Consider the following 13,095-nt stretch of genomic DNA (forward strand, 5'->3'; position numbering starts at 1 on the left):
AAGTTAATCAACCAATCATCATTAATATTACATAATGAAAATGTTTGGTTAAATTCAGTTGGACTAATGTTAATTATGTGCTTGTCATATTTAATGTTATTGTTAATTGTATGTGTATTACACGTGTTGGAAATTAACGAACTATTATCTAGAACTTTAATTTTATCACTATTATCCGAGGAAATCTTATGTATTTTTGAAGGTTTAAATTCTGTAAGTGTATTAGTTGCTTCTGACCAAAGTAATTCAAATTTAATTGGATTTATATTATTTTTATCATTTTTATTCTTAGCTATTCGTAAATGTTCAATTTTATTATTAATTTTGTTAAATTCATAGGTCCAAACTCTATTTCTTGTAATATCTTGACATTGAAAAAAAGAATCAGAAGTTTGTTTTGGAATCCAACCAGCAATCAATTTTTCTAATTTACTAAGATCATTTTTTATACTAAATAGAAAACGATACGCATCATGCAATTCTACACGCATACATTTAAACATACATTGTTGTTTTAATTTATCAATTTTAATGTTAGATGTTTTATAATTCATCGTGAATCTATAATTATTAAAACCTCTAAAATGTATGGGAATTAATCTTTCTTTTAAGCAAGTTTTTAAAAAATAAATTTTGAGTCTTACTTTTATATCAGTTCTCCATAATTTCATGTAATCTTTCAATAAAAGCACAGAGTAAACACCAAATTGTAGTCTTATAAATTCAAAAAACTGTAAATTCGAACGCATATTGACGCCAGCGTTATCAAAACAAGAATACTTATTAACCGTGGATCAATACAAACAATATAATAATTTATATTCACTTTTAATCAATACAAACAATATAATAATTTATATTAACTAATAATAAATATTTTATATTAACATATTTCTTAAATTTAGGTGTTAAATTGACATTTATTCGACAAGTGATATTCGAGTAGATATTAATTACTTAAGTATAATTTGAGACGTACACAAATGAAAATGTAAATTAAGTAATTTAAGAAGGTGCAGCAAGTATAATATTTACTTCTCTTTGATAGAAATAAATTAAAATATAAATATAAATTTATGATATAAAAAAATAGTTAAAATCAATTAAAGCAAAAAAATACGTTAGATAAGCAACTATATATGCATCAATTACAGATAAAAATGATAATAAAAAATTAATATAAATTATTAATTTTTTGCATAAAACAAGGGTAGTATGAGTTTTAAGCCTTGAACACCACCATGGATTACGGTAACACAGTCCGTTTGAAAAACCGCGTGGCGTTTATGAACGATCAGAAGTGTGGAGTGGGAACAAAGGGGGAGGGGGGGAACTTTCGCATCCCTACTGCAAATCCCCCGCCTGGTAACTTCAGCGTGCACGAACCAGTCGAGATAGAACGCCATGAACTTATTGTGTGGGGTTACGTTAACCCTGTGTGATTATTACGTTTTTTATTTCGAAATCAAATTGTAAGTAAATATACGAACAAGATCAAATTCAAATGCAAATTCAAATCGAAAAATTCATGAAACACACAGACATTCCAGAAAATCAAGATCCGCTCGATATATTAGCTGTAAACAAAATAGAAAAACAAAGAAGTTGTTTATTCTGTCCAGGGGCTTTAGATAGGAAAACTTATTACATGTGCTTGCAGTGCCAATAGCCAATGTGTAGGGAACATGTCGCAAAAATTTGTTTTGCCTGTTCCACGTAAATCAATGAATAATTTCATTTGTATATTTAGATGTCATATAATAAAGATTTCTGCACTAACTTTATCGTATTACTTGAAAATCACCCAAATTCAATCTCGTCGAATAAATATATTTTTTAGGATAATTCGTAATAATGTATTTTTTTCCTTAAAATACAACTTAATATGTTTCGATTTCTGTAAATTAAAACCTTGTATCATTTTTTGGAAAATAACTAATTTATTTAAAAAACAACGATTTTTTTTAAATTTTGAAATTTCTTTCTTCCTTTTTTCAAAATATCTTGATTTTCGGAAGTTTTATGATATTCTTATCTATATATTATTTTCCCTTACTGTCTGTTGTATCGATTAAAAAAAAAAGAAGTTACAATTGATGCTGTGGCGTCAAATATCGCCACGACAAATAATTTAAAGGCGTAGCATTGAAAGTAAGGCACGCCGAGAACAATATTGACTGTGCACACAAACGCACAGGCGAAGCGAATCAGCTGAGGCATTTAAATGCCTCTGTCGAGTAAGCGATTAGCCGTGATATATTAAATTGTATCAGATAGCGAAAATTCAGGAAAACAGTTAGATTATAAATCATTTAAAAATAACGTTAAAATCAGAAACAATAACAGCGTCGGAAAGACAAGAGAATAAACAAAAAACATGTAGAACAATAGAAATAAAAGACTTCTAGAAGATTCGAGAAAAATAAGTCAGGGGGTCATGCGAGACTCCGGCGCGAGAGAACAAGGAACTCTGCTGTGAAACTTCGGAGAGATCGGACGTGTAGACGAATAGTCTGAGTTAAATTAAACAAAGAGTCTATCATAATTGTGCCGTTCGATATTCTTATACTTAATCCTTTCCGAACTATCGCCGGGCCTTCCGCATATAATTACCGACTTCCTTCTCGAGGATACACGCTATTCTAAGAAATTATATTTAGTCAATAAGACATAAAATCCCAAAGTGGTGACCTGCCGACGTGATCAAGTCGCGAATCCGCGCGAATATTACCGCGGGTAAGTTAACGCGGTGATCGCGAGATTTTCGGCGAGAAGTGCAAGTGCGGTGCGGTGAATTGAAGACGGAGAGCGGATCCAACACCGGCGGACGAGGATGCCGTTGATGCGGGAGGACGAAGCGGTGCGCCTGCCCGTGCCGGAACAGCAGGAAGCGCAACTCCAGATGCCGATTCAACCGACGAGAGCGAACCAGGAGAGCGGAGCCAACATGACGACAGGTTTTTTTATGACCGGGCCTGAGGTGAGCCGCGTTGGTATGCGTATGCCAGAGTTTACTCCAGCCGATCCGAAGCTCTGGTTTAATATAATAGATCGCAGTTTCCAGGCGGCCGGAATTACCAGTGAAACGACGAAATTCGGTTACGCGTTGACCGCGCTAGGGCCGACTTACACGGCGGAAGTGCGGGACATTATAATGAGTCCGTCCGCGGAGCGTCCGTGCGAAGCGTTAAAAACGGAATTGATAAAAAGACTAAGTTTGACGCAGGAGCACAAAACGCGTCGGTTGCTCGAGCACGAGGAAATCGGCGACCGAAAGCCGTCGCAATTTTTGCGGCATCTTCGTACCCTCGCGGGTAATGTCGTGGGGGATACGGTGTTGCGAATCATTTGGCTGAGCCGGTTGCCGGCGTACATTCAACCGCATCTGGTGACGCGAACGGCGGATACCGTGGACCAATTGGCGGAAATTGCGGACGCGATCGTGGAGGCCACCAAGGCACCCGTATTCCATGTGTCAGAGGCGTCGCGGGCGTCGGCGACAACCGGGGCGAGTGATCCCGCCTCGATGGAAGCATGGATGGAAATCAAATTAGCTCAGATGCGATTGGCACTGCAGCAGGAGGTGTCGGACCAGATAATGGCGCTTAGGAAATCCATCGAAGCAATCACGGAGGAGCGGCCTCGCCGGGGCCGTGATCGGGGCCGGGGCCGACCGCGTTCGGGCTCGCGCCCGCGTGCGCGTTCGCGTAGCCGGGGCCATCCGGAGAGTGGCCTGTGCTGGTACCACTGGCGATTCGGTTCGAACTCTTACAAGTGCGTGCAACCTTGCTCATGGCAGCCGCAGCAGGGAAACGCGGAGGCCAGTCGTTAGAGGCGGCGTGCGATACGGGCCATGCAACGAGCCGTCTTTTTATAATGGACAAACAGACGAAAATACACTTTCTAATTGACACAGGCGCGGATCTCTGCGTGTACCCGCGTAAGATGGTGCGCGGGCCACGTAAGAGATCGACCTACGAACTCTCGGCAGCCAACGGTTCGACGATTTATACATATGGCACAGAGACGTTAACGCTGAATTTCGGATTGCGGCGGGCATTAACGTGGCGGTTCGTGATAGCAGACGTGGCGAGACCGATAATCGGCGCCGATTTCTTGGCACATTACGGACTTATGGTCGATTTAAAAAATTCGAGATTACGTGGCGGTTCGTGATAGCAGACGTGATAGAGACCGATAATCGGCGCCGATTTCTTGGCACATTACGGACTTATGGTCGATTTAAAAAATTCGCGCCTCGTCGATCAAATGACGAATCTAAAGTCTCCCGGGCGGTGCTTGCGCTGTGATGCGCCATGCATAAAGACAGTAACGGGCGCGACGATATATCACGAATTATTAGCACGGTACCCGGAAATTACGCGTCCGGAAGGACAGCCGAGTGCGGTACGGCATGCGACGCGAAAGTCTCCCGGGCGGTGCTTGCGTTGTGATGCGCCACGCATAAAGACAGTAACGGGAGCGACGATATATCACGAATTACTAGCACGGTACCCGGAAATTACGCGCCCGGAAGGACAGCCGAGTGCGGTACGGCATGCGACGCGACACTACATCGAAACGACGCCGGGACCACCGGTGACAAGCAGGCCACGAAGACTCGCGCCGGAACGCTTGAGGGCTGCAAGGCGCGAGTTCCAAAAAATGATCGAAGCTGGAATTGCGCGTCCATCAAAGGGGTGCTGGTCGTCACCTCTGCACCTGGTGCCTAAGCGTGGCGAAGAATGGAGACCGTGCGGGGATTACCGCGCACTCAACGCGCGGACCGTGCCGGATCGATACCCGCGGGTGAGACATATCGAGGATTTCGCGCAATCGCTACAAGGTAAGCGAATATTTTCGACTCTGGATCTGGTGAGAGCGTACCACCAGATACCGGTGGCAGAGCAGGACATACCGAAAACGGCTATAACTACGCCGTTCGGTATGTTCGAATTTTTATTCATGTCGTTCGGCTTGAGAAATGCGGCACAGACGTTCCAACGTTTTATGGACGAAATCTTACGCGAATTCAAGTTCACCTATGCATATATCGACGACATATTAATAGCGTCGGCGTCCGAGGAAGAACATCGCAAACATTTAAAGATGGTGTTTGAAAAATTAAGAGAATACGGGGTGATCATAAACCCTGCGAAATGTACTTTCGGCCAAGCGGAGGTGGAGTTCCTGGGTTACCTAGTAACCGGTGAGGGGACTCGACCGCTCACGGATCGCGTACAAGCGATAAAAGAATTCAAAAGACCAGAGACCGCGAAAGAATTAAGAAGATATTTAGGGATGATCAACTTCTATAGGCGATTTTTGCCGCAAGCCGCGGAGACATTAGCACCGATCAACGACTTATTGCACGGTTTAGGAAAAGGTCGAGCGCCGGTATCTTGGACACCACAGGCCGAGTGGGCATTCAAAGCGTCGAAAGAAATTCTGACGAAAGCTACCCTTCTAGCGCACCCGCGGATTGGCGCCGATCTCGCGCTGTTTACCGACGCGTCCGAACATAGTGTCGGGGCGGCGTTACAGCAGAAGGGCGACAACGGCTGGGAACCCTTAGCGTTCTTCTCGAAGAAGCTAGGGCCAGCCGAAAGTAAATACAGCGCGTTCGACAGGGAGCTGTTAGCAATTTACCTCGCGATCAGGCACTTCCAGCACGTGTTGGAGGCGAGGACATTCACGGTTTATACGGACCACAAACCGCTTACTTTCGCGTTTCGACAAAGGGCCGAGAAGAGCACGCCACGCCAATTTCGACACTTAGACTACATAAGTCAATTTACAACTGATATTCGATATATCACGGGCGATGAAAACACAGTGGCGGATGCACTGTCGAGGATAGAAGAAATAAAATCACCACTGGACTACGCTGCTCTAGCGGAGTCACAGAGAGATGATAGAGAACTCGAAATATACTTGAAAGGAGAAGCCGATCTCAAGCTGGAGCGAGTGACGATTCCTGGAGCAGGAATTCAATTATACTGTGACGTGACAACAGAAACGCCGCGACCATTTTTGACGAAGCCTTTCAGACGGACAGCTTTTAATTTAATACATAATTTGGCTCATCCGGGAATTAAGGCAACTGGGAAACTTGTAGCTCAACGTTATGTGTGGCCTTCGATAAGGAAAGATTGTAACACATGGGCACGCGCGTGTATATCGTGCCAAAGGTCGAAAATAACGCGGCACGTGTCGGCAACGCTTAGAGAAATTGCCAGTCCGTCTAAGCGATTTGAACATATACACATTGACATTATCGTGATGCCGGTATCAGAGGATAAACGGTATTGTCTGACGTGCGCGGATCGATTTACGCGGTGGCCAGAAGCGTTTGCAATGAAGGATCAGGAAGCTGAAACGGTGGCTAGAACATTATACGAAAATTGGATATGTCGGTTCGGAGTGCCTCTCAAAATTACCACAGACCAGGGACGACAATTTGAGTCGTATTTATTTAATAGCTTGAATAAACTTCTAGGAACGCAACACCTGAGGACAACTGCATATCATCCGCAGGCCAATGGCATGGTGGAGCGGTTCCATCGCCAGCTGAAAGCAGCGATTAGATGCCACGGAAATAACCGGTGGACAGAGACACTTCCAACAGTACTACTTGGGATAAGGGCTGCATGGAAGGAGGATCTAAAGGCGACCTCAGCAGAACTGGTGTATGGGGAGACGTTGCGCCTGCCAGGACAGTTCCTAGGACGGAGAATCGCAGACAAAATAGACGATGCGCACGAATTTGTGAAAAAGCTGCGAAGCCATTTCGAGGAACTGAAGCCGGTGGAAGCAGCTTGGCATGGTAAAAGAAAAACATTTATATACAAAGATTTGGCAACGACAGAGGCTATGTTCGTCCGTCACGATGCAGCAAGGACGACGTTACACCCAGCGTACGACGGGCCGTACACGGTGATGGAGCGAAAAGACAAGTATTTTGTCGTACAAATGCAGGGAAGAAATGTAACAGTCTCTATCGACCAGTTGAAACCGGCGTATTTACTTAGATAAATCCGAGAACACAGGTACTCCGAAGGAAGTAAACAAGCCACGCGAGCAAAGCCGCACGGAAACCAAGGGATCCGAGCAGGACGGAAGCCGGCCGGGTTCCATGGAGAAACACACAGAGAGAGTAACAGGAGCGGCAGAAGAGTGCATTTTCCAGAAAGATTCCAGGCGGGCCTATCATAAAAGAAAATTATGTATTGAGAAGCAAATTAAGCGCGCGTTAATGTTGTTAAAAATTATATATATATATTCTCTCCGAGGTTTAATTTAATTTAATTTAATTTAATTTAATTTGATTAACTATAGTTCGTAATTTTGGTTTCTTTCTTTGGCACGGCAAATAATTATGTAAAAATAAAAGTAATGTGTGCACAGACAATGATAGACCCACCACTGACTATGCAGCATTCAATTTATGTGAAATAATTATTCATTGTTCATTTTTATTTCTTTTTTGTGTTTGTATCGTGAGTAAATCACTGGCAGGGGGGTCCTGTGGCGTCAAATATCGCCACAAGTAATTTAAAGGCGTAGTATTGAAAGTAAGGCACGCCGAGAACAATATTGACTGTGCACACAAACGCACAGGCGAAGCGAATCAGCTGAGGCATTTAAATGCCTCTGTCGAGTAAGCGATTAGCCGTGATATATTAAATTGTATCAGATAGCGAAAATTCAGGAAAACAGTTAGATTATAAATCATTTAAAAATAACGTTAAAATCAGAAACAATAACAGCGTCGGAAAGACAAGAGAATAAACAAAAAACATGTAGAACAATAGAAATAAAAGACTTCTAGAAGATTCGAGAAAAATAAGTCAGGGGGTCATGCGAGACTCCGGCGCGAGAGAACAAGGAACTCTGCTGTGAAACTTCGGAGAGATCGGACATGTAGACGAATAGTCTGAGTTAAATTAAACAAAGAGTTTATCATAATTGTGCCGTTCGATATTCTTATACTTAATCCTTTCCGAACTATCGCCGGGCCTTCCGCATATAATTACCGACTTCCTTCTCGAGGATACACGCTACTCTAAGAAATTATATTTAGTCAATTAACAACAAAAAAGGACATAAAATCCCAAAATGCATTAAATACCGAGATAAAAGCAAAAGAAGACTCCAGGGTTACCGTAACCCATGTGTGATGAAATCAGGTAGCGAAAATAGCAGGGAATGGAAAGTTACTTTTTAAAAGTAACAAGTTACAGTTACTCGTTACCGAGTAGGAAAAGTAACAAGTTACCGTTACTAGTTACCGATTTTTAAAAGTAACTCGTTACAGTTACCGTTACTTGAGAAAGTAACTTTTCGTTACTTTTTTTTAAATCGACGACCAACAATCATAGCGGACGAGCCTAGAGGCTTCTCTAATCTCAAGCGCATTGTAAAAAATTGTGTAAAATTATAACTATTATGCTGGATAATTTTGAGATCCACTATAATAGTTGTAAACGTCCACATTTGTAAATTTGCAATATGCAAATAAAAATAATTTCTTGGTTTGGAACTAAGCAGATTGTGGAAGTACAATTACAATGTGTATATGTGTAGCTACAAGAACGATAATATGACAATATATTTCGCACTATATATTATTATACATTTAACAACAATACGCGAAAAATTTCTTTTATGTTACGTAATATTACTAAAATTTGGATAATTACAGAAAATATTCAAAATATCCTGCTATAATTTCCAATATAAAATAAGATATATTTACACAATAAAAACAAATTTACATAATTTTTGTGGAATTACTGTAATTTCTGTAAAATTGCATGATTTTTTATATTTACAGAACTAATCATGTAATCTATTTTATATTTATTATATGTGTAAATTTACGAAATTTTTTTACAGTGTAAGTGGCTTGTGTCGTATCGTGTCCAATCATGTGCAAAGTAACGATAAACGTAACTGTAAAATTCGTTACCGTTACCAAAAAAATGTAACTTCGTTACCGTTACAGTTACCAAAGAAAAAAAGTAACGCAGTTACTAGTAAAGTTACCAAAAAAGTAACTTGTAACTGTAACTTCGTTACAAGTAACGAGTTACTTCCATTCCCTGGAAAATAGTATGATGTTCAAGGGTTAAATATAAACATTAAATAAACATTAATTAGATATTATATAATAAATACATAATATTCAATTAAATACATTCCGATTAACAATATACATTGAATATATTTGAATTTATATTTTATATTTTATATATATTTATATTAATATTAATATATTTATACACGTATAATTAATAATATATTAATATATTTATGTAAATTTATATTTGAATTTATTTATTGATTTATTGATTTATTTATTTATTTATTAATATGAAAAATTGGAATAAGTTTCAATTGGGATAATGCATAGCAAGAGCGAGGAGTCCCATGGCATACTATGCTCCTGCATATTCCGTCTGCGTGCTACCTGATTGATCAACTTTCAATCATTAATAACTCGATAGGTAATAGTCTGAGCCGAAATTGGCAAAGGAACTTTTAGTTCAAAATTTCATCCTCTTTCACTTTCTGAAAATTAATGAAAAGATACGGGACACCCTGTATATATATATATACACACACACACCATATATATATATACTATATATACAGGGTGTCCCGACCTTTTTTGCCAATTACTTTTGTGTAGATAGAGCGGACTAAACTGAGTCGAAAAGTTCTGTACCATTTTGCAATTTTTGCAATAGTTAACAAGATATTATTTATTAAAAATTGCAAAATATCCGTCTTGAATAATTTTTTACTCAAATACTATCAACTTTACAGAAAAATTGTAAGAGACAAAAATCATTAATTTTTTTCTCATAAAGTTCTGAAAATTTTTTCAGAATTTTTTATCAACTTTTTAGTACTGCATTTTCTTATTTTTATCAACGTGAGAAAATACGGCACTAAAAAATTCTGAAAAAATTTTGAAAAAATTCTCGGAACTTTATGAGAAAAAAATAAATAATTTTTGTCTCTTGCAGTTTTTCTGCAAAGTTGATAGTAGAGAACTTTTCGACTCAGTTTAATCCGCTCTATCTACACAAAAGTGATTGGCAAAAAAGGTCGGGATACCCTGTATACTATATATACAGGGTGTCCATTGAGACTTTTCCAATCCCCCATAGGAAGGTAGATGGCATCGAAATAAACATAAAAGTCCTTTACAGTTTAGCGATATCTGTAATAATAATCGAGATATTAAAGTTTGCAATTGTACTAATGAGAGCGCGCCTATAGAAAGAATAGCCAATCGAGAGGCCAATCGTCGAGAGACGAGGGCCTGAGACAGCAACAATTCCAGAAGCGACAGAGTCAATGGACAGCGGAAATAATTATTAGACCGCGTCCCATTATTATACAGTTATATTTTGTTTTATCTTGATACTATGTCGGGTATCCGAGTTTTCATTTATGTTTTGAATTATTTTAGAGTATTTAAAAGAAGGGCTCATCGTATATACGGTGGATTAACAATATCATACATTAATTAATTATATTTCGAGTTATTTTTTTATGAAATTAGTCTATTAGTTGTTTTGACGTGCATAAGCACAATGATACATATTTGTTTTAACAAAAAATTATTAAGACGCAAAAGCGTCACTTTGACATTACGATTATTTTTTATTCGCTAACGGACAATAAGTCTGATATACTATTAAATTACTTACTTATGTTTTAATAAATATTTGATGAACAATTTTAATTATAATACTGATACACAATTAATCAACCTACCTAAAGATCCTACAGGTAATCCAATCATTCCAGCGTAGAAACCTGAAATAATAAAGAAAAGATTACAATTAATGAATAGTAGATACAGATGAACAATTAGAACATAAAGCATTTTGATATTAAACTTACCTGAGAGAAACCACTGTGAACGAAATGGTGATCCTGAAAAAGAATAAAAGTTATTAAATGATTTCAAGTGAACAAAAGACAAATATTTTGAGTTTAGCTAATGCTAATAATTGTTTCGATGTTAAATCGTCATGCTGACGAGTAAGGGGAATTATTTGAACCTCTGTTGAATTATTTTGAGCACTTAGAGTAATTGGAACAATACACATAAGTTAAAAAGAGAAAGATAGATTAATACCAAATAGGTCAGACAAGGACACACAGATTAAGATTTAAAATTAATTATACATGCATCAAACCAGTTTCAAATATACATAAATAATTTTAAAAAACACATTTCGTTTTTAAAAAACACAGTAGGTTTAGTTTTTTTATCATATTTATTTCACCAGTTTTATTCCGCTGCTAATTCACAAGGTTCTTCATCCGATTTATCAGAATTTACGAATAGTTTTGTATCTAATGTCGAACATGTGACAATATCTGAATGAAGTTTTTCGCTATTTTGACATGTATCTCCTTGATTAATATTTGTCAATAATAATAAATTCGATTCGTCTACATCGCGACCGATCTCAGTTCCCTGATCAGCAATTTCATCTGTATCAGGAACTTCTCTGATTTTATTATGTAATAAAATTTACTTTGTCATGTCATAATGCATATTAATATTTGACGTTGATGGTAATACCGGTCTGTTAATTTCTGACATAGCTAACTTTGCTTTACCGGAAAAAAACTGAATGTGCAGCGTTAAAAATTTATCTATTCGCATCGATTGCGAATTGTACTTTAATAATCTGTGTTTGATATCATTAAATTCAGATTCAACTGCAGATGAACTTGCATTTATTTTGCTAAATCCAAATTTTGGTATCATTACTCCAGAGGGGTGGCACCCAGTTGGACACGGCTCAATTGGACACGAGCCACTCACAGCGCTTGAGACTACAAAGCTCCTAAGCACGGGATCACCCCCTCCAGAGTATAATGGAAAATATGGTAACAAATACTTAATTTTTTGCGCCATTGCTGGACAATAATATGGATTTATGTCTACACCCTCAACAGCATTATGCGATTCATTAACGCAACTATCGAAGAATGTATGAACCCATTGCATTCTTATCCGAATAAAGTTTCTCGTTATTTTGACATGTATCTTCTAGATTAATATCTATCAATAATAAATCCGATTCGTCTACATCGCGACCCATCTTAGTTCCCCGATCGGCAATTTCATCTGTATTAGAAACTCCTTCGATTTTATTACATAATAAAATTCTAGATATTTTGGCTAAAGTATCTTGTTGATTCTTACCTTTTTCAACATTTTCACTGGAACAGAGAATAATCGCAGCACGCACGATTTGTTGTAAGTCAGTGGAATCTGTTGTTCTTGTTAATAAACACATTATCATTATGTAAAATGTTTTAACTTTAGGATGGACAGCTGTAAAAATTTTCCATCTACTTACAAAGTTAACATAATGCGAAATATCTAAACGCAAAAAACATGTTGGCATTTTGTCGGACTTATTTGAAACTAATAGCAAACATATTGATAAATATTCCTTTAGATCATTGTTATCAACTGCTCTCACAAGGCTTTGTGAACTTGGCACCCGACTTGCACAAATATATATTTTTTTTTTTTTTTTTCTGAAAGATCTTCGTATGTAGTTGAATGTAGTAACATTTATTTCGTTTGTAGTAGCGCAGAAACAAAAATATAGCGACATAAAAATTGTCATCCCCCGACTTTGAAGTTCAGAAATTTTAAGCATTGTTTTTACAGAAAATTGTTTGTAGTGAAATGTAGTACAATTATTTCCGTTTGTAGTTGCACCGTTTAGAAGTTACAATAAATTTGCAATAAACAAATTACGTAACTTCGCCAATTTTTGAGATATCTCAAATCCGCTCACGGCGTCTTACTTAGAATCGTTTGTAGTTGTTTGTAGTGATTTTGCTTTCGTTTGTAGTTGCACCGTTTAGAAGTTACAATAAATTTGCAATAAACAAATTACGTAACTTCGCCAATTTTTGAGATATCTGAAATTCACTCACGACATCTTACTTAAAATCGATTGTAGTTATTTGTAGTGACTTTGTTTTCGTTTGTAGTTGCACCGTTTAAAAGTTACAACAAATTTGCAATAAACAAATTACGTA

General features: G+C 38.0%; 1 protein-coding gene across 1 annotated transcript; it reads left to right on the forward strand.

The window, feature by feature from the left end:
* The first annotated feature begins 2,833 nt into the window (after window positions 1-2,833).
* LOC108764483 (uncharacterized) lies at window positions 2,834-4,176 on the forward strand. Its single transcript, XM_018512748.1, has 2 exons — window positions 2,834-3,827; window positions 3,917-4,176. The coding sequence occupies exons 1-2, from the start codon at window positions 2,834-2,836 to the stop codon at window positions 4,174-4,176; spliced, it is 1,254 nt and encodes a 417-aa protein (XP_018368250.1).
* The last annotated feature ends 8,919 nt before the right edge of the window (window positions 4,177-13,095 follow it).

Source organism: Trachymyrmex cornetzi, unplaced genomic scaffold (genome assembly GCF_001594075.2).
Source record: "Trachymyrmex cornetzi isolate Tcor2-1 unplaced genomic scaffold, Tcor1.1 scaffold43, whole genome shotgun sequence".
Lineage (NCBI taxonomy): Eukaryota > Metazoa > Arthropoda > Insecta > Hymenoptera > Formicidae > Trachymyrmex > Trachymyrmex cornetzi.